At 41.8% G+C, this 27682-nt stretch overlaps 1 protein-coding gene across 4 annotated transcripts; it reads right to left on the reverse strand.

Moving 5' to 3' along the window:
• On the reverse strand, window positions 1–25751 carry LOC146391714 (protein NLRC3-like). Of its 4 annotated transcripts, XM_084914727.1 has the most exons (12): window positions 25632–25751; window positions 22807–22942; window positions 20529–20607; window positions 18426–18654; window positions 16484–18284; window positions 14211–14387; window positions 11877–12053; window positions 9548–9724; window positions 7215–7391; window positions 4293–4469; window positions 1749–1922; window positions 1–1073 (listed from the first exon to the last, which is right to left on the reverse strand). In XM_084914727.1, the coding sequence occupies exons 2-12, from the start codon at window positions 22914–22916 to the stop codon at window positions 1064–1066; spliced, it is 3288 nt and encodes a 1095-aa protein (XP_084770853.1). In that variant the 5' UTR covers window positions 22917–22942; window positions 25632–25751; the 3' UTR covers window positions 1–1063. The 4 variants fall into 4 exon arrangements, with proteins under 4 accessions (XP_084770853.1, XP_084770878.1, XP_084770862.1 ...); XM_084914752.1 differs by lacking the exons at window positions 14211–14387; window positions 25632–25751 and adding an exon at window positions 23448–24367; XM_084914736.1 differs by lacking the exons at window positions 1–1073; window positions 1749–1922; window positions 4293–4469; window positions 7215–7391; window positions 9548–9724 and having other exon boundaries at window positions 11051–12053; window positions 25632–25744.
• Between the last annotated feature and the right edge of the window lie 1931 nt (window positions 25752–27682).

The raw sequence follows: 27682 nt of genomic DNA on the forward strand, positions 1-27682 counted from the left end.
TTCTTCATGTTTCTCGTGCACGGGAGAGAACCGGACAAATGCCGTTCCTTCGCTTGACCCCAGTTGCTCTCGTCTGCTCCCCCGTAACACTGCTCTTTTATTGAGGTTACATGAATATACATATATACATAGGTTCATTAACATATGACGTCTACATACAAACAAAGAGTACGTTGCCTGTGCGTTGTGTAAGTGTGTGTGTCTGTGTGTGTGTGTGGGGGGTCAGAGTGTGACCCCATAAATGACTTCTCTAACCCTGCTGGTTTGGAAGTCCAGCAGTTCATCTAATCAAAAGGCACTTAGACTAAAACAGATATAGATACGTTTATCCTACCATAGAACAATAAGACAAGGTACGACCTCTCCCATGCTCCCAGGATGTAGGTGTGAATGCCAGAACACTCTGGAATGCACACCAAGCCTTTGCAGACTATTAAGGATCAAACCTCTACCAATCTAAAACTAATTATAAAACTCTAAGCATATATAAGTAGATATTTCTAAGCATAAATGATAATCAACAATACAAAACCTGACAACCTGTAAATTGTAAATAGTGTAAAACCACTGTCATTTAATGGTCGGGCATTGCACAGCTTCAAGCATTTCACCTCATGTCATACTGGGTATGGTTGTGTGTGTGACAAATAAAATTTGAATTTGAAAGTCTTTCCAGGTGAGTTTGATCCAGGAGGGTCTGAAGCCAGAGTCAGACAGAGACTGTGCAGAGACTGTAGAAGGACAGAGCAGCAGCAGAGCAGTCCAGATACACTGATGATCCTCTGTCAGATCCAGAGGGACACACAGGGATGATGCTGGACTCTACATTGTGTCTGACAGTGGAGCTGTTCTCAGAGCAGTTCACTCTGCAGCACTGACAGTCATCTGCACTTCTTCTCATTCCTCTGTCAGTCACTGCTGGATGAAGCTCTCCTCTCCACCTCCCAGTAACATGGCCCAGTCAGAGCGTCTCTACACACAAGCTGCTGCTGCTTCAACCTCTCTGGATCATCAGGACACAGCTCCTCCTCTCTCAGCACACACACCGTCCTGTTTACCATCATCATCTCCACCTGCAGAGAGAAGAAGGAAGAGCAGAGGAGATAAACGAGTGTTTCCAGAGACTCTTCATCAGCTGTCAGTCAGTGATGCAGCACATCCAGTATAAAGAGCAGCAGGGACTTCAGTGCTGGGACTGTACTAGGACTCACTGTTGCTTCACTTTTTCTAATCTTTGGATTTTTATTGAAGTTGATGAAGATGTTTTTCCCTCCTAGTTTGAGTTTGGACTTTCATTCATTAGAAGAACCTTGGTGTGTCCACTCTGAGCTCTGTAGGAACCCCAACAACAAGCCCAACAATCCAGATGGACGGTTCCAGCTGTTAACTGGAGGAATTCCATCCAAACATCTGCTCTCACTAAATTCTTCCTCACCTACAGACTGTGTTCTTCACTGCTTTAAACTTGGAAATGAATGCAGTCATTGGTCTGCGTGCTGCTTTGTTCAGAGAGCTGATTGGCTGTTGACAGTGTTTGATCAGAGCGTGTCAGCCGTTACTATGGTGACCATAAAGGTCAGAAACAGGAAGTGTTTGTGTCCAATCCTGAAGCCTGTCACCGTTCTCCTCTCACAGCTTCACTGAGAAGCTGCAGCTTTACAGGAAACACTGGATCTTTGTTTCATACTGACTGTGTTTAGTACAATACTGCTGACAGCACCACCCACTCACTCCATCACTCTACTGACCCCAGAGTCTCCAGTCTGTAGTCTGGACTCTGCTGAAGATCAGACAGCTGCTTCACATCTGGATTCTGCAGGTTGTTCCAGCTCAGGTTCAGCTCTCTCAGATGGGAGGGGTTGGACTTCAGTGCTGCTGCCAGATAATCACAGCTGATCTCTGACAAACCACAGTCCATCAATCTGTATAAAGAATGAAAGATGTAAGTTTATTAGACAAAGTGTGAGCTTGAAATCATTCAGTGTTTCATCATCTGTTCAGAGCTGAAGAAGGTTCAGAATGTAGAAGTTTAGAAAATGGAAACTCCAAACAGCTGAAGCCAACAGGAAGCAGCTTCAAACAGGAAACTGTGCAGAGTTTCAGACTATATGTCCTGATGCAGCCAGTTGGATTTTGGAGATTTGAATCTCTGTTCTGTGACTAAGTCCTTGAATCATTTCTTCCAGTTGGTCCAACAAGACAGACTAAGTGTTGGACATGTGTTGTGGCTCCATTAGGGGAGCTTCTAAATGTGATGTGATGGCCCCTCTGGGTCTGTCAGGTCACAGGACTGAAGAGAGCTCAAACTGGGCACACAGTTGTTCCAGTCTGGACCAAAGACTCTATACTGGGACTGAGGGACTGCTTTGACTGCACCCACTGGGACTTTTTAAAGGCTCATGTTCTCACTTAGATCATCGATTTCTACTTACATTTCTTTCTGGGGAAAATGGGGATTACTTTGGAAACAGGAAGTATTTTCCCCAATAAGCAGCCCTGGATTAGTAAATCACTCCAACATGTTCTCAGGCAGAAGAAGCTGTCTTGTTACGAGGGAGAGAAGAAAAAGATTGAGGCACAGAAACTTGTTGAAAGAGAGATAAAGCAGCTAAAATCAGGTGTAAAAGTAAAGCAGAGGATGAGCTGAATAAAGGACACTCAAGGCTGGCTTGGAAAGGAATGAAGTCCATGGTGGGGATGCAGAACAAGGAGCAAAGATGAATGTGATGCTGAATCAGCAGAAGACTTGGACTCATTTGATTCCAGCTTTGATATCATTGATTTCAATGAAGAGCTTTGTGATTGTAGCAAAGGGCTGGTAGCTCTGAGAGTCCCACTGATGAGGTGTTTGTGTGGAAATCTCTTAGTGGGACCAAAGAGAGAAAAAGCCCTGGTCCTGATGCTGTGGGAGGGAAATGATTGAAGTGTGCTGTGAGGAACTGACTGGGAGGTTTTCACACATTTTCCAGTCCTCCTTGGAACAACAGGAAGTTCCCAGCATATGGAAACAAAGGTTAAGTGTCCTATGGCACTCAGTGATGATGGTGCTGTGGCCCCACCACCTCCACCTCTTTGTAAAGGAACTAACTGTAATCTGACGCTTCAAATGGAACTACGACTTCCTCCACTAGGTGGCAGTGTCTGATGAGAAAGTGTTAGTGGAGCTGGCCTGGAGTCAGAAACAGGAAGATGCAGGATTTGGGCTGAAATGGGGAAAAGTGGTTAGCACTAGTGCCTTAAAGCAAGAAGGTTGTAGGTTGAAGCTTGTTGGCCTTTCTGTGGAGGTTGGATGTTCTCCCACAGTCCAATGAAATGCTGCTTAGGTTCATTGGTGCTTCTAAATTGGCTGTAGGTGTGGATGTGAGAGAGTGCTTCTCTGTCTCTCTCTGTTGGCCCTGTGATGGACTGCTCACCTGTGCAGGTGGACCACGCCTCTTGCCCTATGACAGCTAGGGCACAGGCTGCAGCCCTGTGAGCCTAAGCTGAATAAACAGTTAGCAAAAATGATCCATAGATGGCCTGAAATTCCCCAGTTAGCAGTTTGGTAGATAGCTATGACATGCTAATCCCATCCAGCAGCTGTATTCTGCCTGTAAGCTGATCCCTGCTGAGCCAAAGCACTTTTTCATATACAAATTACAACCTTTAATAGAAACCTATTGGTCAGCATCTTATTAGCCTGCTGTTAGCTTCATTCCACAGAGAACTGAGAGAAACTAACAGAGTTGATAAAGAATAAAGAGAAATGTGCTGATTTAAAGCCTTTGAAGTGCTTCAGATGATCTCTGTCCACTTCTGTCCACTCATTCATTCATGTAAGCTTTCTAATGCAGCTTTGATCTTCACAGCCTGCTTTATGAAACTCATTCTAACCCTGAATGTCAGAGTGTTCCTCCTTCTCGTTCCCATCATTCATGCTGGCAGTGGAGGAGATTTGGATGTTGGACTGTGTTTTGGATGATGTGTGTATGTTTGTGTTGGACTGCTGTCTGTAAAGCAAACGCACATTTTGCTTTGGATTTCAGTGTCAGACAGACTTTAAGGTGGAATGAAGAGTTTGAGAGTTTCACAGTGAATTATCCAGTAGAGGATTTTTCTTCTTCTTTGAAGGTTTGAAATGTGAACATTGTTCTGCTGCAGTCAATGGACTAAACCAGAGAAGAAGAAAACAGACTTTACCATGAAGATCCTCAGTGTGGATCAGTATAATATCAGCCTGATGTCTGCAGTTTAGTGTCAGCACAACTTTCACATCATATTCATCTCAGCACAACTAAAACATGCTGACTGACCTCAGAGTTTCAAGTCCACATCCTGGACTCTCCAGGAAACCACACAGATGCTTCACTCCTGAATCCTGCAGCTTGTTGTTGGAGCTCAGGTCCAGCTCTCTCAGATGGGAGGGGTTGGACTTCAGTGCTGCTGCCAGATAATCACAGCTGATCTCTGACAAACCACAGTTCTCCAATCTGTATAAAGAATGAAAGATGTAAGTTTATTAGACAAAGTGTGAGCTTGAAATCATTCAGTGTTTCATCATCTGTTCAGAGCTGAAGAAGGTTCAGAATGTAGAAGTTTAGAAAATGGAAACTCCAAACAGCTGAAGCCAACAGGAAGCAGCTTCAAACAAACACAACAAGAGAAAAACTCTGAATGTTTCACATTAAAGTCGTACATTTATCATAAAAACAGGACAAAGACTTGAAAAAGTCGTGTTTTTCCTTCCAGGAACCACAAGGCTTCACTTTTAAAGGTGAAGTGTGAAAGAAATGGACATATTTGAAGTCCAACACCTTTTTCCAGTCACATTATTAAAGCAGACAAACTACAAGCTCATTTTCATTCCAACAAGTCATCTTCTGACCTGGACTAACAACACTGGTCTCTATGTGCAGCTGGCTGTGAGACCAGTGCTCAGGGAGCGTCTACAAAGTGCAACACTGAAAGAACATCACACACTAATTTGCTTCCAGCACTTCCACACAAACATCTACTGTCATTATTGTCACCAAACTCTGTGGATCCTTTATTGCAAATTCAAATGGGATCAAATGGTCAGACAAAAGAGGGTTATGAGGAAATATGATGAAATGTTGTGTATTAGCAGCAAGTTATTGAATCATTTTCCTCAGAAACCAAACAAAATGATTGACAAACATGTTTTTACAAACTCAGTGTTGGACTTGGATCAGCAGGATAAGCTGATGTTTAAAGGCATTTGTGTCATGGTCCTGGGTCATTTTGACCCAGTGTTCTTAGTTTTCCTGTGGTTTTGTATTTTGTTCCTTATGTTCATTGGATTGTTTGGTTTGGTATTTGGATCCCCCCTGTGTCCATGCTGTTATTGTGGTGTTTGTTCTGGTACCGTGTTCCCGTCCTTTGTGTTCTGTGTTCTCCTCATCCCCTCGTGTATTCATCCTTGTTCTCTGCCTCTCTCTCTGTGCTCATCTCTGTGTACTGTGTTGTGTTCAAGGTCCACATCTTCGTGTCAGTATTTTCAGGTTCGTGTCCTCCCCGCTCTGTCACGAGTAATTGTCCTCAGCTGCGTTCCCCGTGTGTTCCCACTTCCCTCATTACCTTCTGTGTATTTATGTCAAAGTATCCCTTTGTTCCGTGTTGCGTCGTCCCTCTAGGTTGTGTGCATTTACCGTGTCTTCCCAGCGCCTCAGCTTTAGTTGCTCCCAGTATAATTTTTGTATGACTTCTTATGTTCCTGTTAATAAAGACCTGCCTTTGAGTTCATCCCCGTGTGTCTAGAGCCGTGCATTTGGGTCCTCTCTTGCCTTCACACAGCCGCTGCATGACAATTTGAGTCTCGCTGTATGAGAGTCCAGTTATTACTCAATATTTATGGATAATGTTCTTTCAGTGTTGCACTTTGTAGACGCTCCCTGAGCCTCACAGCCAGCTGCACATGGACCAGCTGACATTACCCAGCATTAGAGGCGGCTGTAAAAAAATGGATTTTCCTATTTAAATGGTTTTAATTTGAATAAAGCGATGTTGATTCATTCAATCCTGAATCGATGTTTAATATAAATGTATTTTGCCAGAATCTCAGGTTAAAGCTCCCAAAAGTATTTCAACAACAAGCAAACAGATAAAACAGTAAATGAGAGCAGCTAAACACACAAAGATGGAAACACAGAGCGTGGATCGTTCACTCGACGGCACGTACACGGACACGCCGTCGGGGCTGAAAGTGGACAGCTCACAGATCCTGAAGCTGCAGGTTTCATCTGTCTCCAACCAAAACTGACTGAACCAGCAGCAAAAGAAGATCCAAACTACGCTTTACGTTTGATGAACATCGTCATGAATTCTCTCTGACTTTGACGTTTACTTCCTGCACAGCTCTCTCTCTCTCAGTGTACTTCAAGAACAGTTTACCTTCAAAAATCTGTTTCCTGCATTATTCACTGCTTATTACGCACCAGTCTGCTGTTGTGTTCACTGCTGTCGGCCTCCCAAAACAAAGCCTCATTTCTGCTGTTCAATACTGAAGAAATTGAAACCTTTTAAAATGATGACAGATTACAAACTCTCAGCTGTGTCTGTAATCAAACCTCTGTAACTTTGCTTCACTTCAGCAGCATCAGGTCATGTTCACATGTTGATTCATGGTTTGCTTCAGTTTTTGATCGACTGCAGAATATTTTGAAGGTTATCTGCTATAAAAAGCCAGAACAGGAAAATCTGCTTCATGTGTTTCTGTTTGATCCTCAGTGACTTTGACACAAAGGCCTCTGCTGTGATGATCACACCTCTGATCAAGTCTCACAGTGTCAGCTTTGTTTTTATACATATGGATATGTGCTGATAAATGATCAGAATTATAATATTTCCCACTGTCTGCTGTGTGCCGTGACCTTTGACCTGCTAAAGACAGTCAGCTGTGGATTATTCATTGTTGTGTCTGATACTTAGAACTGTGAGGAAGAACACTACACAGTTAATCAGGGTCCCCTCTCTCTGAATCAGGAAAGGTGGGCAGGCCGCGTGTGGGCCGCGGGCCATACGTTGAGTCTCACTGTTTGAAATGTGAACATTGTTCTGCTGCAGTCAATGGACTAAACCACAGAAGAAGAAAACAGACTTTACCATGAAGATCCTCAGTGTGGATCAGTATAATATCAGCCTGATGTCTGCAGTTTAGTGTCAGCACAACTTTCACATCATATTCATCTCAGCACAACTAAAACATGCTGACTGACCTCAGAGTTTCAAGTCCACATCCTGGACTCTCCAGGAAACCACACAGATGCTTCACTCCTGAATCCTGCAGGTTGTTGTTGGAGCTCAGCTCCAGCTCTCTCAGATGGGAGGGGTTGGACTTCAGCGCTGCTGCCAGATAATCACAGCTGATCTCTGACAAACCACAGTTCTCCAATCTGTATAAAGAATGAAAGATGTAAGTTTATTAGACAAAGTGTGAGCTTGAAATCATTCAGTGTTTCATCATCTGTTCAGAGCTGAAGAAGGTTCAGAATGTAGAAGTTTAGAAAATGGAAACTCCAAACAGCTGAAGCCAACAGGAAGCAGCTTCAAACAAACACAACAAGAGAAAAAACTCTGAATGTTTCACATTAAAGTCGTACATTTATCATAAAAACAGGACAAAGACTTGAAAAAGTCGTGTTTTTCCTTCCAGGAACCACAAGGCTTCACTTTTAAAGGTGAAGTGTGAAAGAAATGGACATATTTGAAGTCCAACACCTTTTTCCAGTCACATTATTAAAGCAGACAAACTACAAGCTCATTTTCATTCCAACAAGTCATCTTCTGACCTGGACTAACAACACTGGTCTCTATGTGCAGCTGGCTGTGAGACCAGTGCTCAGGGAGCGTCTACAAAGTGCAACACTGAAAGAACATCACACACTAATTAGCCTCCAGCACTTCCACACAAACATCTACTGTCATTATTGTCACCAAACTCTGTGGATCCTTTATTGCAAATTCAAATGGGATCAAATGGTCAGACAAAAGAGGGTTATGAGGAAATATGATGAAATGTTGTGTATTAGCAGCAAGTTATTGAATCATTTTCCTCAGAAACCAAACAAAATGATTGACAAACATGTTTTTACAAACTCAGTGTTGGACTTGGATCAGCAGGATAAGCTGATGTTTAAAGGCATTTGAGTCTCGCTGTATGAGAGTCCAGTTATTACTCAATATTTATGGATGATGTTCTTTCAGTGTTGCCCTTTGTAGACGCTCCCTGAGCCTCACAGCCAGCTGCACATGGACCAGCTGACATTACCCAGCATTAGAGGCGGCTGTAAAAAAATGGATTTTCCTATTTAAATGGTTTTAATTTGAATAAAGCGATGTTGATTCATTCAATCCTGAATCGATGTTTAATATAAATGTATTTTGCCAGAATCTCAGGTTAAAGCTCCCAAAAGTATTTCAACAACAAGCAAACAGATAAAACAGTAAATGAGAGCAGCTAAACACACAAAGATGGAAACACAGAGCGTGGATCGTTCACTCGACGGCACGTACACGGACACGCCGTCGGGGCTGAAAGTGGACAGCTCACAGATCCTGAAGCTGCAGGTTTCATCTGTCTCCAACCAAAACTGAGTGAACCAGCAGCACAAGAAGATCCAAACTACGCTTTACGTTTGATGAACATCGTCATGAATTCTCTCTGACTTTGACGTTTACTTCCTGCACAGCTCTCTCTCTCTCAGTGTACTTCAAGAACAGTTTACCTTCAAAAATCTCTTTCCTGCATTATTCACTGCTTATTACGCACCAGTCTGCTGTTGTGTTCACTGCTGTCGGCCTCCCAAAACAAAGCCTCATTTCTGCTGTTCAATACTGAAGAAATTGAAACCTTTTAAAATGATGACAGATTACAAACTCTCAGCTGTGTCTGTAATCAAACCTCTGTAACTTTGCTTCACTTCAGCAGCATCAGGTCATGTTCACATGTTGATTCATGGTTTGCTTCAGTTTTTGATCGACTGCAGAATATTTTGAAGGTTATCTGCTATAAAAAGCCAGAACAGGAAAATCTGCTTCATGTGTTTCTGTTTGATCCTCAGTGACTTTGACACAAAGGCCTCTGCTGTGATGATCACACCTCTGATCAAGTCTCACAGTGTCAGCTTTGTTTTTATACATATGGATATGTGCTGATAAATGATCAGAATTATAATATTTCCCACTGTCTGCTGTGTGCCGTGACCTTTGACCTGCTAAAGACAGTCAGCTGTGGATTATTCATTGTTGTGTCTGATACTTAGAACTGTGAGGAAGAACACTACACAGTTAATCAGGGTCCCCTCTCTCTGAATCAGGGAAGGTGGGCAGGCCGCGTGTGGGCCGCGGGCCATACGTTGAGTCTCACTGTTTGAAATGTGAACATTGTTCTGCTGCAGTCAATGGACTAAACCACAGAAGAAGAAAACAGACTTTACCATGAAGATCCTCAGTGTGGATCAGTATAATATCAGCCTGATGTCTGCAGTTTAGTGTCAGCACAACTTTCACATCATATTCATCTCAGCACAACTAAAACATGCTGACTGACCTCAGAGTTTCAAGTCCACATCCTGGACTCTCCAGGAAACCACACAGATGCTTCACTCCTGAATCCTGCAGCTTGTTGTTGTAGCTCAGGTGCAGCTCTCTCAGATGGGAGGGGTTGGACTTCAGAGCTGCTGCCAGATAATCACAGCTGATCTCTGACAAACCACAGTCCGTCAATCTGTATAAAGAATGAAAGATGTAAGTTTATTAGACAAAGTGCTTGAAATCATTCAGTGTTTCATCATCTGTTCAGAGCTGAAGAAGGTTCAGAATGTAGAAGTTTAGAAAATGGAAACTCCAAACAGCTGAAGCCAACAGGAAGCAGCTTCAAACAAACACAACAAGAGAAAAAACTCTGAACGTTTCACATTAAAGTCGTACATTTATCATAAAAACAGGACAAAGACTTGAAAAAGTCGTGTTTTTCCTTCCAGGAACCACAAGGCTTCACTTTTAAAGGTGAAGTGTGAAAGAAATGGACATATTTGAAGTCCAACACCTTTTTCCAGTCACATTATTAAAGCAGACAAACTACAAGCTCATTTCCATTCCAACAAGTCATCTTCTGACCTGGACTAACAACACTGGTCTCTATGTGCAGCTGGCTGTGAGACCAGTGCTCAGGGAGCGTCTACAAAGTGCAACACTGAAAGAACATCACACACTAATTTGCTTCCAGCACTTCCACACAAACATCTACTGTCATTATTGTCACCAAACTCTGTGGATCCTTTATTGCAAATTCAAATGGGATCAAATGGTCAGACAAAAGAGGGTTATGAGGAAATATGATGAAATGTTGTGTATTAGCAGCAAGTTATTGAATCATTTTCCTCAGAAACCAAACAAAATGATTGACAAACATGTTTTTAAAAACTCAGTGTTGGACTTGGATCAGCAGGATAAGCTGATGTTTAAAGGCATTTGCGTCTCGCTGTATGAGAGTCCAGTTATTACTCAATATTTATGGATAATGTTCTTTCAGTGTTGCACTTTGTAGACGCTCCCTGAGCCTCACAGCCAGCTGCACATGGACCAGCTGACATTACCCAGCATTAGAGGCGGCTGTAAAAAAATGGATTTTCCTATTTAAATGGTTTTAATTTGAATAAAGCGATGTTGATTCATTCAATCCTGAATCGATGTTTAATATAAATGTATTTTGCCAGAATCTCAGGTTAAAGCTCCCAAAAGTATTTCAACAACAAGCAAACAGATAAAACAGTAAATGAGAGCAGCTAAACACACAAAGATGGAAACACAGAGCGTGGATCGTTCACTCGACGGCACGTACACGGACACGCCGTCGGGGCTGAAAGTGGACAGCTCACAGATCCTGAAGCTGCAGGTTTCATCTGTCTCCAACCAAAACTGAGTGAACCAGCAGCACAAGAAGATCCAAACTACGCTTTACGTTTGATGAACATCGTCACGAATTCTCTCTGACTTTGACGTTTACTTCCTGCACAGCTCTCTCTCTCTCAGTGTACTTCAAGAACAGTTTACCTTCAAAAATCTGTTTTCTGCATTCTTCACTGCTTATTACGCACCAGTCTGCTGTTGTGTTCACTGCTGTCGGCCTCCCAAAACAAAGCCTCATTTCTGCTGTTCAATACTGAAGAAATTGAAACCTTTTAAAATGATGACAGATTACAAACTCTCAGCTGTGTCTGTAATCAAACCTCTGTAACTTTGCTTCACTTCAGCAGCATCAGCTCATGTTCACATGTTGATTCATGGTTTGCTTCAGTTTTTGATCGACTGCAGAATATTTTGAAGGTTATCTGCTATAAAAAGCCAGAACAGGAAAATCTGCTTCATGTGTTTCTGTTTGATCCTCAGTGACTTTGACACAAAGGCCTCTGCTGTGATGATCACACCTCTGATCAAGTCTCACAGTGTCAGCTTTGTTTTTATACATATGGATATGTGCTGATAAATGATCAGAATTATAATATTTCCCACTGTCTGCTGTGTGCCGTGACCTTTGACCTGCTAAAGACAGTCAGCTGTGGATTATTCATTGTTGTGTCTGATACTTAGAACTGTGAGGAAGAACACTACACAGTTAATCAGGGTCCCCTCTCTCTGAATCAGGGAAGGTGGGCAGGCCGCGTGTGGGCCGCGGGCCATACGTTGAGTCTCACTGTTTGAAATGTGAACATTGTTCTGCTGCAGTCAATGGACTAAACCAGAGAAGAAGAAAACAGACTTTACCATGAAGATCCTCAGTGTGGATCAGTATAATATCAGCCTGATGTCTGCAGTTTAGTGTCAGCACAACTTTCACATCATATTCATCTCAGCACAACTAAAACATGCTGACTGACCTCAGAGTTTCAAGTCCACATCCTGGACTCTCCAGGAAACCACACAGATGCTTCACTCCTGAATCCTGCAGGTTGTAGTTGGAGCTCAGGTCCAGCTCTCTCAGATGGGAGGGGTTGGACTTCAGAGCTGCTGCCAGATAATCACAGCTGATCTCTGACAAACCACAGTCCCACAATCTGTATAAAGAATGAAAGATGTAAGTTTATTAGACAAAGTGTGAGCTTGAAATCATTCAGTGTTTCATCATCTGTTCAGAGCTGAAGAAGGTTCAGAATGTAGAAGTTTAGAAAATGGAAACTCCAAACAGCTGAAGCCAACAGGAAGCAGCTTCAAACAAACACAACAAGAGAAAAAACTCTGAATGTTTCACATTAAAGTCGTACATTTATCATAAAAACAGGACAAAGACTTGAAAAAGTCGTGTTTTTCCTTCCAGGAACCACAAGGCTTCACTTTTAAAGGTGAAGTGTGAAAGAAATGGACATATTTGAAGTCCAACACCTTTTTCCAGTCACATTATTAAAGCAGACAAACTACAAGCTCATTTCCATTCCAACAAGTCATCTTCTGACCTGGACTAACAACACTGGTCTCTATGTGCAGCTGGCTGTGAGACCAGTGCTCAGGGAGCGTCTACAAAGTGCAACACTGAAAGAACACCACACACTAATTTGCTTCCAGCACTTTCACACAAACATCTACTGTCATTATTGTCACCAAACTCTGTGGATCCTTTATTGCAAATTCAAATGGGATCAAATGGTCAGACAAAAGAGGGTTATGAGGAAATATGATGAAATGTTGTGTATTAGCAGCAAGTTATTGAATCATTTTCCTCAGAAACCAAACAAAATGATTGACAAACATGTTTTTAAAAAACTCAGTGTTGGACTTGGATCAGCAGGATAAGCTGATGTTTAAAGGCATTTGAGTCTCGCTGTATGAGAGTCCAGTTATTACTCAATATTTATGGATGATGTTCTTTCAGTGTTGCACTTTGTAGACGCTCCCTGAGCCTCACAGCCAGCTGCACATGGACCAGCTGACATTACCCAGCATTAGAGGCGGCTGTAAAAAAATGGATTTTCCTATTTAAATGGTTTTAATTTGAATAAAGCGATGTTGATTCATTCAATCCTGAATCGATGTTTAATATAAATGTATTTTGCCAGAATCTCAGGTTAAAGCTCCCAAAAGTATTTCAACAACAAGCAAACAGATAAAACAGTAAATGAGAGCAGCTAAACACACAAAGATGGAAACACAGAGCGTGGATCGTTCACTCGACGGCACGTACACGGACACGCCGTCGGGGCTGAAAGTGGACAGCTCACAGATCCTGAAGCTGCAGGTTTCATCTGTCTCCAACCAAAACTGACTGAACCAGCAGCAAAAGAAGATCCAAACTACGCTTTACGTTTGATGAACATCGTCATGAATTCTCTCTGACTTTGACGTTTACTTCCTGCACAGCTCTCTCTCTCTCAGTGTACTTCAAGAACAGTTTACCTTCAAAAATCTGTTTCCTGCATTATTCACTGCTTATTACGCACCAGTCTGCTGTTGTGTTCACTGCTGTCGGCCTCCCAAAACAAAGCCTCATTTCTGCTGTTCAATACTGAAGAAATTGAAACCTTTTAAAATGATGACAGATTACAAACTCTCAGCTGTGTCTGTAATCAAACCTCTGTAACTTTGCTTCACTTCAGCAGCATCAGGTCATGTTCACATGTTGATTCATGGTTTGCTTCAGTTTTTGATCGACTGCAGAATATTTTGAAGGTTATCTGCTATAAAAAGCCAGAACAGGAAAATCTGCTTCATGTGTTTCTGTTTGATCCTCAGTGACTTTGACACAAAGGCCTCTGCTGTGATGATCACACCTCTGATCAAGTCTCACAGTGTCAGCTTTGTTTTTATACATATGGATATGTGCTGATAAATGATCAGAATTATAATATTTCCCACTGTCTGCTGTGTGCCGTGACCTTTGACCTGCTAAAGACAGTCAGCTGTGGATTATTCATTGTTGTGTCTGATACTTAGAACTGTGAGGAAGAACACTACACAGTTAATCAGGGTCCCCTCTCTCTGAATCAGGAAAGGTGGGCAGGCCGCGTGTGGGCCACGGGCCATACGTTGAGTCTCACTGTTTGAAATGTGAACATTGTTCTGCTGCAGTCAATGGACTAAACCACAGAAGAAGAAAACAGACTTTACCATGAAGATCCTCAGTGTGGATCAGTATAATATCAGCCTGATGTCTGCAGTTTAGTGTCAGCACAACTTTCACATCATATTCATCTCAGCACAACTAAAACATGCTGACTGACCTCAGAGTTTCAAGTCCACATCCTGGACTCTCCAGGAAACCACACAGATGCTTCACTCCTGAATCCTGCAGCTTGTTGTTGGAGCTCAGGTGCAGCTCTCTCAGATGGGAGGGGTTGGACTTCAGTGCTGCTGCCAGATAATCACAGCTGATCTCTGACAAACCACAGTCCCTCAATCTGTATAAAGAATGAAAGATGTAAGTTTATTAGACAAAGTGTGAGCTTGAAATCATTCAGTGTTTCATCATCTGTTCAGAGCTGAAGAAGGTTCAGAATGTAGAAGTTTAGAAAATGGAAACTCCAAACAGCTGAAGCCAACAGGAAGCAGCTTCAAACAAACACAACAAGAGAAAAAACTCTGAATGTTTCACATTAAAGTCGTACATTTATCATAAAAACAGGACAAAGACTTGAAAAAGTCGTGTTTTTCCTTCCAGGAACCACAAGGCTTCACTTTTAAAGGTGAAGTGTGAAAGAAATGGACATATTTGAAGTCCAACACCTTTTTCCAGTCACATTATTAAAGCAGACAAACTACAAGCTCATTTTCATTCCAACAAGTCATCTTCTGACCTGGACTAACAACACTGGTCTCTATGTGCAGCTGGCTGTGAGACCAGTGCTCAGGGAGCGTCTACAAAGTGCAACACTGAAAGAACATCACACACTAATTTGCTTCCATCATCCAACCTGAAGAGGAAACAGAGACGCCTCCCCTTCAAAGTAAAAGCTGCTCCTTTTGGACACAGTATCAAAGAAAGTCTACAGTATAACATAGAAAAGACAGAAAAAAAGTTTTGGTTGTTTTTAAATTGTGCAGAAATGAAACTACACTAAGCTCAATTATGTGACAGACATTTCATCCCATGTCAGTTTGGCCTCATCCTGGGCCGGATTATCCAGCACACACTCTGACCACAGGCCCAGGGGCCACGCACAGCTGGGCTCCATCCAAGAGACAGGAAACAAACCAACACAATAATAAAAAGCACCATGTGATCTTCTTACATTCAAGACAAACATAGTAAAAACATGAGCATATTTGTTTCCTGATAAAATGATGTGACAGGTAGAACAGAGTAAAGTGGTGGTGTTACAGCCTTTCTCCCCTCTGCTGCCGAGGCTGTTAGTCTCTCCCAAACTCAGCTACAGGACTTCCAAATGAATGAAAGCAGCAGAAGTGGCTTTACAAAGGAAAGAGGAAGAGGAGAAGAAGAGGAGAGGGAGGCCACCCTGACCATCACTCCAGCTGAAAACATCACACTTCCATTAAAGTTGGTGAGGAAATGTTGAGCAGGATGAGCTGCTGGCTAATCTGGAGGCTGTAGCAGCAGCTCACAGTCACAGTGGATTTCCACTCATGAAAAAGCTCTGGCTGCTTCATTTCTCATCTCATATCAGAGACTTTAATGCTTCACTGAAGCTGTACTGTGATGCTTCCATATTCCAGTGAGGCCTCCATAACGATTTCAGCTGTTCTGTACACACACTGTGTGCCCTGTATGGCTCAAAGTCTCTGCAGCCTGTTTTTATCTGCTATCATCAGATCTTCATCATCCTCATTCACATCCCTCACACACTCTACAGCCTCATCAGCACTGACTTCATCTTCACTGACTGATGGAGCACAACATGAACCTGTGGAGGCTGAAACACTGTCCTGTCAAACATCTCCCCGTCACCACTCCACTTCTGTCAGCCTTTAAATGAAACGTGAATTAAATAAATACATCATTAAATAATTCATTAAATGTGTCAGTAAAATAATTAAGATAGAAAACAAACCAATAATTGATTAAATTTGTATTTAACTAATTAGAATTGTACATAAATAAATAATGAATTATTTTAAATGAAATTAACTGATAATTCATTATCAATATTTTTTTAATTAATTATGTACATTTTTAATTAATTACTGAAATAAATAATTCATTAGTGATGTATTTATTTAATAAACCATAAAATTATTGCTAGTTTACTCAAAATAATTTTAAGACATCAATATTAAAGGTTAAATTATGATAATGAATACATGCAACTATAACTGATGACATAAGAATTTGGATTTTTTAAGCTAAAGCGAAGGTGCTGACTCACTTGGCAAGTTACTCTCAAATCCTCCCTAATAACAAGAACATAATTACACTTTAGCCACAAGAGGGCAGCAGCATTAATACAAGTCACGTGTATATAAAGGTACAGTGATTATATTACAGTGATTTCGACAAAAACAAAACAGAAGTTGATGGCAGTGTGTTTTTATAACTTACAGAGCTTTTTTAGAGGCTTTGACCACTGGCAGCAGCCTCAGAAGAGCCTCCTCTGAAGCAAAGTATTTCTTCAGGTCAAACACATCCAGATCTTTTTCTGATGACAGTAAGATGAAGACCAGAGCTGACCACTGAGCAGGAGACAGTTTATCTGTGGAGAGACGTCCTGATCTCAGGGACTGTTGGATCTCCTCCAGTAGAGAACGATCATTCAGTTCATTCAGACAGTGAAACAGATTGATGCTTTTCTCTGCAGACAGATTCTCACTGAGCTTCTCCTTGATGTACTGAACTGCTTCTTGATTGGTCTTTGAGCTACTTCCTGTCTGTGTCAGCAGACCTCGTAGGAGAGTCTGATTGGTCTGCATTGAAAGACCCAGGAGGAAGCGGAGGAACAAGTCCAGGTGTCCATTGGGACTCTGTAAGGCCTTGTTCACAGCACTCTGGTGGAGAGATTGGAGTTTTGGTTTATCAAATAATTTAGACCACATGGACGTTGTTTGTTGTTCTTCCAGCAGATTGAGTCCAGAGTTGATGAAGGTCAGGTGGACATGAAGAGCAGCCAGAAACTCCTGAACACTGAGATGAACAAAGCAGAACACCTTGTTCTGGTACAGTTGTTTCTCCTCTTTAAAGATCTGTGTGAACACTCCTGAGTACACTGAGGCTGCTCTGATATCGATGCCACACTCTGTCAGGTCTGATTCATAGAAGATCAGGTTTCCTTTCTGCAGCTGATCAAAAGCCAGTTTTCCCAGTGACTCAATCATCTTCCTGCTCTCTGGACTCCAGTGTGGATCTGTCTCAGCTCCTCCATCATATTTGATCCTCTTGACTTTGGCCTGAACCACCAGGAAGTGGATGTACATCTCAGTCAGGGTCTTGGGCAGCTGTCCTCCCTCTCTGGTTTCCAGCACATCCTCCAGAACTGTAGCAGTGATCCAGCAGAAGACTGGGATGTGGCACATGATGTGGAGGCTTCGAGCTTTCTTGATGTGGGAGATGATCCTGCTGGCCTGCTCCTCATCTCTGAATCTCTTCCTGAAGTACTCCTCCTTCTGTGGGTCAGTGAACCCTCTGACCTCTGTCACCATGTCGACACACTGAGGAGGGATCTGATTGGCTGCTGCAGGTCGTGTTGTTATCCAAAGGCGAGCAGAAGGGAGCAGGTTCCCTCTGATGAGGTTTGTCAGCAGCTCATCCAATGAGGTGGACTTTCTTGTTTCAGTCAGGATTTTAGTTTTCTTGAAGTCCAAATTAAGTCGACACTCATCCAGACCATCAAGTATGAACACAACCTGGAAGTCTTCAAGCCTGCAGATTCCTGATTCCTTAGTTTGATTAAAGAAGTGATGAACAAGCTCCACCAAGCTGAACTTTTCCTCTTTCAGCACATTCAGCTCTCTGAAAGTGAATGGAAATATGAACTGGATGTCCTGGTTGGCTTTGTCTTCAGCCCAGTCCAGGCTGTATTTCTGTGTTAAGACTGTTTTCCCAATGCCAGCCACTCCCTTTGTCAGCACTGTTCTGATTGGTTCGTCTCTTCCAGGTGAGGCTTTAAAGATGTCTTCTTGTCTGATTGTTGTTTCTGGTCTGTCTGGTTTCCTGGATGCTGTTTCAATCTGTCTGACCTCATGTTCATCATTGACCTCTGCAGTCCCTCCCTCTGTGATGTAGAGCTCTGTGTAGATCTGATTCAGGAGGGTTGGGCTTCCTGCTTTAGCGATGCCCTCAAACACACACTGGAACTTCTTCTTCAGTTGGACTTTAAGTTCTCGTTTACGGAGTGAAGCAAATATTTCTGAAAATAAGAAATTCAGAAAAAAATATTATATAATAAATATCATAGCCTTTCAGTACCCTGAAAGGATGAATGTCTATTGGTCCATTTCTTGAGCTATTAGGAAAGATCAATATTCAGTCTTTAGAGAAATTCTCTTACTGCTCTGCAGATGGTCAGCCATCTCATGCTGCTTAAGTTTCCTCAAGAAGTGGAGTGTGATCTTCAGAAATGCTTCTCTGCAGCTCTTTCTTTCATCTTCATCCTCACCTTCAAACATCTCCTCATCCTCCATCCGGCTCTTTAAAGTTTCTGGGTGATCTGGACTCAGAACCTTCTGGATCTTCCTCAGCTCGTTCTTCACAAACATGGTGATGTTGTCCTCCAGCCGCTGGAAAAGAAGACTATATGAATTACCCAGTGGTAAATGGACTGGTTCTTATATAGCTCTCTTTGATACTCTGTGCACACAAAGCATTTTATACAACATGCCTCATTCAACCAAGCACATTGTTCTATGCTTAAATTAGGGCTGCTCGATTATGGCAAAAATTATAATCACGATTATTTTCGCTGAAATTGAGATCTCGATTATTTGACGATATTTATTTAACCCTTTAAGACCTACCATAGAACCAAGTCCGCCAGAGCTTATATTATTTTTTTTACATGCTGTAGAGCCATTTGTGGGAGCATTTCAAGTTGCTATACATCAATACAACTGTTATAGACCATATTTTAATAATATGTATGCATTAAGTCCATAGTAACTACATTAATTGCAAAAAAGTGCAACTAAAAAAAAAATTGAAAATCGTTTTTGTTTTGTTTTTTTTACATATATTTCTACTTGGAGAAATTTAAGAGGCTTATCCCTCAAAACTTTAAATACAAAAAAATTGCAAAAAATAGTTTACAACAACAGAAAATTTATTTTGAGTGTCTTCATAGTTTTATTTTGGAGATACACCAATTTTTATATACTGCAGGAAAAACAAAAAACAATCCTATGATGCAAATTTGCAAAGAAAACAGCAGGTGCATCAAAATAAACTATTTCCAGCAGTGCAATTCGAGTTCTAAGCATCCCAGAAACTATTCAGAAAAGTCAAACATGTCTTATAAAAACACCAGTATAGGCTTTTAAGGCCTACAAGTAAAAAACTACATTTTCCACGAAATGACATCACTTCCGGTTTCGGTCAGGAAATGGCGGACGTCTTTTTCAATGTGGGAAGTGTTACGAACAGCTGATCGGATCGCAAAGCGTGTTTCTGGAATATTATGTTTTTGTTCCTGCAAGCGCTTTTTATGCAGTTTTTGCAAAGCTATATGTGGAAGGAAACCGTGACCTATGACAAGCTGATGGCATAAGATGTAAGTACAACTCCTCCGGTTTCATATGCAAAAATAATTATTGCGCTAGCTTACGCGGTTCCGGTTCTACAGGGATTTAAAAATAGTTATGCAAAACGGAGCTTGCCGCTCTGACCGCCTTTAAAGGGTTAACAATAACAATGTATTGAATAATGACTTTTAAAAATAATATAAACTAGTGTGCAAATACTGATAATAGTGCAAATGTTTGCAATATAAAAAGTAAATGAAAAATGTAAACATCTATGTTTAGTGAACTTTGCAGTGTTGCTCTGTGGTGCAGCTACGACACCGTAGCAAAGTTTACACACTATGTCTACTTGATCCACGTCTGACTCCGTGAACCCATAATGTTTCCACCCCACTGAAGTTTTTTTTACCTCTCTTTTCAACCAACGGCAGTCACTCTCCTCTCCAAATAACTTCTGCTTAGCTTTCCGAGCTTAATTGTTGTGACGCGTGTTCGAAATGCAGAGAGGTGCGCTCGATTTGCCACACGGAGCAGCGCGAGAGTAAAGCACGAGGGAGGGGCTAATAATCGGCTTAGTCATTTTTAATGATCGTTGAAAGCCCAGATCGTAATCGTGATTAAAATTCGATCAATTGAGCAGCCCTAGCTTAAATACTTTCTTTCACACTCTGATGGATGCATCAGAGGGCAGCTTGGGTTTAGTACGTTACCCAGTACATTTGCCAGCCAGGGTTTGATTCACAAACCTTCTGACTAGTAGCTGACCTGCTCCCCTCCTGAGCTACAGTCACCCCAATCTGACTGAAATCATGGAGCCCAAACTCTGATTTATGTTGGACACACTGACAATCCTCTGGTCCACAAAGTGCAGCATAGAGGTGACTGAAAAGAACAAATGTAAACGTAGTACTACAAACCATAACCACAGAGTCCAGGTGTGTTTGATGTTGCTGTGCAGACTGACCAGTGGAAACCTCTGCTCTCTGCTGGTCCACTCTGTGGAGGAGTAATGTATAATTAGCTCATGTTATGTCTGTCCACACACAGACACAAGCTAAAGGTCCATGAAGTGATGTTTGGATGGGTTCAGTCAATCAGATGACTGTCATGGTGAAGCTTTGCTAGTCCTGGTGATCCCACTGAGAATTAACAACTCAGTTTCCAGATGTCTGTAGTTTTCTGCTCAGTTTCTTTAGTCCCAACAGCTCTTACCATCTCCTGCGTAAAGCTTTCCCTCCATGCTCAGATGCCCTGGAACAAGGTGCTCTCTTTATATCAGTGACTGGTTTAAAGTGACAACTTGCAGTGCTCGCCAAACTTTGTGTCAGCAAAAGTAGTTCTAATGTTTCTTACATTTATTACATTTTTTACATTTTTACACACACAAATCAATGAACGCAAAAACATAAACTTTTCAGATATTTTGTTTTACAATGTTACAAAACTCAGTTCACAACTACACAGTCTGATTTACAAGTGCAAAATATTTATGACCACAGTTTGAGCCGATGTATGTCCCGAGTCTGTGGACTCAGTAGTTTTGTTTTGATTGTTATTGTCTTTTGTTACAATTTCATTCTGATTAAGATTTTCTAGTTCTGAGGTTTTGGTTTCTGTGTTCCCTCTGTACTGTGTTAGTATTGTGTCTCTGTGTTCACTTCCTGTTTTATTTTGACAGTGCCATGTCCTATGTTAGTGTGTCTACTTTTGCTTCCCCTTGTCTGGTTATGTCCAATGAATCCTGCTGTGTCTCCCTTTTCTCATTCCCTGATTGCTCTTTTGTGTATATGAGCCCTTTGTTTTCTCCTGCTTGTTGCTGGTTCGTCTGTGTTGTCTCCCCGTGTCTCCGTTTAAGGTTTCAGGTTAGTTTTTTAGTTTTTTCAGTAGAGGTTATCTTAGCTTCTGCACAGGCCATCTCCACTGCACTTCACCGTTTCAATACAGCTCACTCACGTCACAGCAATGTCGGCATCTTGGGTCCTTTATTAAATTCAACATGGCTCGCCCCGCTAGCCGTGACATAAGATGTGAAAACAATATCCAAAAAACATGAGGGACAAACAGGGAATAGTTTTAAGGTGCAGGGCCAACAAACTGAGTCTAGCCATAAACTCAGAGTTGATTGAATTAGCATTTTGAATTGGCTGATCTGAGTTACTTCAATCAAGTCTATGTTCACTTTGAGTTAAGATTATACGTGATTGATGTAAAAGAAAAAAGCCATCATCAGCAACTGATTCTGATTTAGCAGGTTTTCTAAACAGTACCCATCCCTAGCTGGCTGTAGTTAAACCTTTACTTAAAAAGCATCCCTAGACCCAGCTGTCTTAGCTAATTATATCTCCAACCTGACAATCCTTGAAAGAGTAGTTGGGGGGAGACAATCAGAGGGGCAGTGTGATGATCTTAGGTTACAAACTACCGCAGTCAAGTCCAGAGGTGGGTAGTAACGAGTTACATTTACTCCGTTGCGTTTACTTGAGTAAGTTTTTGAAAAAAAATGTTAATGTTAATGTTAGCCATTTAAATATTAGCAGTTAGCTGAGGCCACAAGAAGAAGAGGCCCTAGAAGAACAATGGATGATAAGATTGGATTTTCAAGACTAGGCAGAGACGTGTTTTCCTTTACTGTCTCTTACAGAGGAGGGAGCAGATACCAGACGAGGTCACGGAGGTACGGGGAGGATTCGCAGCAGACAGCAAGACTGCCACGTCCATGCGAGAGAGCGATGGCTACGATAATCTCTGTTTTTGTCTCCCTATATAATGTTGTACAGCCCATTTGAGGGTTATCCTCTCTGTGAACCAGATGCTTGATTTCACACAGAGGTCCACCAACTCAATTTGATCAGTTATGGAACGATTTACCTCGACAGGCTCCTTCACTCGCTGCTTTTAAACCTCCTTTAAAACACACTTTTACTCCCTGACCTTTGACCCAGTGTGACATGTTGACTCACTACCTCAGACAGCTTAAAATAGTCTTTTTGTTTTTTGGTGCTGCCTAAAAGAACCGTAAAATATCTGTCCTATATACAGTTATGTTCATATATTTTTGTACTACATCAGGAAACTCAAAAACATAGTTTGTAATATTTTAATCCTAATTTTTAAAACAGTTTTTGTCATTTTTCTTCTCCCATTGCATCAAAAATCATTATTTACACTGAATAAATGAGTCAGCAGCTCTCTTACATTGTTGCTGCAGGTTCATTACTGAAGTCTGGAGGTTGATCTTTGGACCAGTCACTCCTCACAGACACACAGCTGGATGCTGCAGATCCTGCTCCATCCTCTTCCTCCATCTTCTTGATGTCAGGGTGGAGTTAGTCTGAGAGGTAAACACACACACTCAGAGGTGCTGTTGTACTGGAAGCATCACACTGACGGGTTTCTAAAGTTCTCATTGATCATTTCATGGAGTTTCTGTGGTAAACACTGTCCTGTGACGTATGTGTTGTGGTGAGGGTCATGAGGGCTAACCAGCCCCACTCCTTACTCCTCATATTTCAGCCTGAAGCACAATAACAGCCTAAACCTAACCAGGAGGCTGTAACCTCAAAGGGACTTCATGGTTAGAAATAAAGGTTCAATGAAATGAAGAAGATCATAAAGACATGAGTTCCAGCTTTAAAAGAAGCATCCACACGATGACGGCACAGCAGAGGAGCACTTTCTCTAACACACTGATTCAGTTCCACTGACACAAGGACACACACAGGAAGGCACACACACACAAGCCTTTATAAGAAACAACACAATCATCTGCGCTTGACTTGTCAATCCAAGTCCTTAGCCCATGAGCCCGCGGTATCAGACCACAGATATTCCCTTACTTTGAAAAAATAAAGCCAGTTTTCAGAGCAGACCTGATGTTTATGCTACAGCCTGTTTACCAATATAATCAATATCAGATATCAGAGCAACAGAAACCTCGGTGATCAGGACGCTGGGACTGAGAACAGGAAGTGGCTCAAACGTCACAGTCTCATAACGTCACCCTGAACTCCACTCACCAAGGGCGTAGATTTGGCATGGACGGAAGGGACGTGTCCCCACCAATATCCAGCGATTATTGAATTGTCCCCACCAATAATTTGATCTCTTCGAGTAAAGAAAAACAAACCCGATAGTAAGAAAAAACGATCTGTCAGCGTCTCATTCAGCGAGCGGAGCAGAAAAAGTTAAATTACGTTCTCTACTGGAGTCCTACGTCATGTGACAAATATGGCCAATGTGATTGGCTGAGCCTTTCAGGGAGCTCTGTTTAGTTTCAGCAGCGGCAAACCTGCGCTGCGAGGAGGAGAGGAGGACGGCAGCGCAAAGGAAGAACCTGGATATAAGAAATTGTTTTTCAAAGAAACCTGTAAGTCACTTAAAGTCAAGTTCACTCATATAATGTGTCCGTCACAATAACGTTACAGGCTATGCCGGGTTCTCACACAGCTGAATAAACTGCTGTGTGAAAACAGCAGTTTATTCGACCATCTACGCCAGCGTCCGGTTATATTTTAGACAGCAAGGAACAGACGGCGGGTGACGTAATTCTGAAGGCTAGACCGTCCAATTTCACAGTCGCTCATTTCCGGTCTACCCGGCTTTCGGAGGACCCGGCCCACTTAGACCACTAAGGCCGCGTCCTCAGGTGGACGCAGCCTCTGAAGTTGGACACCCCCGGCCTGTTTCCGGCTGGACAATAATAACAGTGACATTTAACTTATTTTATCCGATAAATAAACACTGTAAGTTTCAAGTTTTTTGTATATATATGTACATGTATTCCCCCCCCAGCCCCTTTCTCCCTAATTCTGAGGTCTCAAGGTTGGCAAGTAGGTGCTAGGCTTGGTCCACATCAGTCTAAAATTGTATGTAACCACGAATAATGTGATTCCATGTCCACCAGGAGAGACTGGACAGTATAGATGTAAAACAAATATGCCAGCAGTTCATTTCAGCTAACGAGAGGAGCAGGCATGTGTTTGTTGTGTGGGCATGTAGTCCATATCTGTTGCTGTAACAGTAGTTCATGTTTAGAATTAAACATCCCAGCTCACTGATCTGATAGAGGGCAGTAGTGCCTAAAATGTTGCATAATGTTGCTGAGAGATCATTTACTTTGTGGTAATCTTAGATGAGTAGTTTTATGGACAAAACCCACCAGATCATTCAGTGTTCCCTTAGTGCTAATGTATCAGAGATGTTGGTGTACTATAGCTGAAGTAATGTTGTTAAGTCCTTAAAGTCATATTCTTTTATTGTCTTGACTGTATTTGAAGCTATTTTTACTTTTGTATGATACCTGATTTATATGGAATATGGCTGAAGTAAACTAAAGCCTGAAATACTTAGTCAGTCATTTGTTTAATAGTAATTTAACATTATATAATTCACATATAAAACTATGAATTGTAATTTTAAACGGTTTAAAAGCATGTAGAATAGCACATGTAGGCAAGTATATTTCTCCTCTTTTTATCAAGAAGCAAAAACAAAAAGGAAAAAATAAGAAACGGGGCAGGGGTCGATGGTTGAATCATCCGTCCCCACCAATGCCACAACCAAATCTACACCCTTGCCACTCACGGAGTTTCTGTCGCTATTGTAGTTTTTAAAGTCCCGTGATGAAGGCGGGTCTTTCTGTGAATCCGCACGCTCATTGGCTAATAGCTCGAGATTGACACATCGTTATCCAATGAGCGTGCGGGAACTTCCGACATAAAGTTGTTTCCTTTGAAAAACCAAAGTCTGATTATTTTTGCCTCCACTGACGGAGCCTGTTGTTCCCGCCACAGAGACACAGTAATGTCAGAGCGGTGTTAACACTCACCCTGCCTCAGCACAGCTCTCACTCTCCTCCTGCTCTCTCACACTAAACGGAGGCTCAGCTAAACTCACTTCCTCTCTACTTACAGGAAACCAGCGCTCAGAGGAGCCGACCGGCCTCACATTTCACCCACAGACACGAACAGCGTGGAATTATTTTATGTCATAAGAAGAAACATATTCATGTTAACACTCACCTGCCTCAGCTCCACCTTCCTCCTCCTGCTGCTCTGAACGGAGGCTCAATACTTTCACTTTCACTGCTGCTCCCTAAACACAGAGGATGCTGGGACTTGTAGTTGTTTCCTTCCGGTGCGGTCTTCCTCTTTGTTTGTTTGTGTTTGTGTTCAAGTTATTTCGATCATGTAAACATCAACAGAACACGTGAAGCCACACAGAGTTTGTAGGTCGAGGTGGGTAGGAGGGTTTGAGGGTTTGGGGAGGGGTCAGAGGGAAGAGGTCTCTCAGTCTTGACAATCCACATTGATGGCATTGCATCTTTCAACGTGTTTGTGGGTCGATTTGGATGCTCCAGGTGTGAGAGCAGCCACTCAGCCTCTACTGCAGATGTGTGTCACAAGTTCATCTAGTAGTAGGCTATGGCACTTGGCCACAGGTGGCAGCAGTGGACTGGCCTCCATTTGAGACTGCTCCAGCTGCTATGTGATAGTCCAGCTGCAAACTGAAGATCATATGCAAGTTTTGGAAATTAAACTGTACAATATAAAGCGCCTTGAGGCGACTGTTGTGATTTGGTGCTATATAAATAAAATTGAATTGAAATTCAGAATATTCTTAACTTAGCTTTAAAACCAACCCAATCTAACTCTCCTCCACACTCAAAAACAAAGACAAACCAACTGACACATCTGAGTCCCTCACTTTCTTCAATCCACTCACTCTCACAAGCTCCACTTAGTCACACTGGCTGTTTATTACTAATTACTATTGTATCCCTAAAAACACTTCAGTTTTCTTTTTTCCTACTTGTGTTTTCTTTTTTCCTATTTCAGTTGTGTTTTTTGTGCTTTTGCAGCGTTTTTTTTATTGCTGGTGTTTTCTTAAGTTGCAGTCCGTGTGGCCTCTCAGGGCCACCGTAGATATAGGCCAAAAATAAATACATAACATCATTTCAGTCAGTTTAAAGGTTTATTTGCAAGACACAAAAACAGAAAAAATTAAAAGTTACAAATGTATTGTGCATGAAACAGGAATTCAAACGTGGCTCAGATGTGTGTCACAAGTTTATCTGGCTGTAGGCTATGGCACTTGACCACAGGTGGCGCTAATTGACTTGACTCCATTTGAGTGCACACAAAGTAAACTGCACACTTTAGTTGTGAAGCGAAAACGCTGAAATCGCAGTAATAACACGTACGAGGGGAACGATAACGAAGACAAGATGCTCCTGATCGTTACTCTTGCTGTCCTGTGAACAGCATCGGCGTGGTGTTAATTGTTTGCTTTTGTTTTGGCGATCGCCCCGTGAATGAGAATATGACCAGGTAAACCCGCGACATTTTTAAATAGTTTGTCGTTCAACAGCAACAAGACTGACGGAGTGTGTTTGAGGAAACCTCACAAATGTCACAGATGAAATATTTGGTGTTTATTTGCTGGTTTGTCGGTAGCAGCTCCTTCAAAGTAAGTCTACCACACATCTGTTTGACCAACACCAGTTGATTTGGATCACCGGTCCAAACAATTTGAACCATTGTTATGTTACCTTTTGTGTTGAGTTTGACTGATATTTGCTGGATAGCAAATGTTTTAAAGCTTTGCAACCTTTATCTGCACATAGCAGTTAAACTGTTTAGATCAATCTTTATTGATAATATACATTATTTATTTATGAATTACTGTGTACACAAGAATAAGTTAATGTATTAAGATAAACTGGCTGAAATTTTTGTATTATTCTTGTGATTTTTTTTTTTATTGGCCCTGTTTAGTTACAGGCCAGGTGACCCTTTAGGGGTTTAAAATGCCGAGCCAATGAACGGCAGGGAGCAGGAATCTTTCTTCACTGAAGCTTCCACTTCCACGGGTCTGGTAGGAAGTTGTCCAAGCCAACAAAACAAACAGACAAAAAATCCATCTATCAATCACCTGGATCACCTGTTGAGAAAGAAAAAAGAGAAAACAAGCAAACAAAAGAGAGCAATATAATAAACAACATCATCGCGATGATCTATGTGAATATAACTGTAAATACTAAATATTGAATATTATTGTGCAGCACGTAAGA

Source organism: Perissodus microlepis, chromosome 3, assembly GCF_051167445.1.
Source record: "Perissodus microlepis isolate ML-2025 ecotype Zambia chromosome 3, ASM5116744v1, whole genome shotgun sequence".
NCBI lineage: Eukaryota > Metazoa > Chordata > Actinopteri > Cichliformes > Cichlidae > Perissodus > Perissodus microlepis.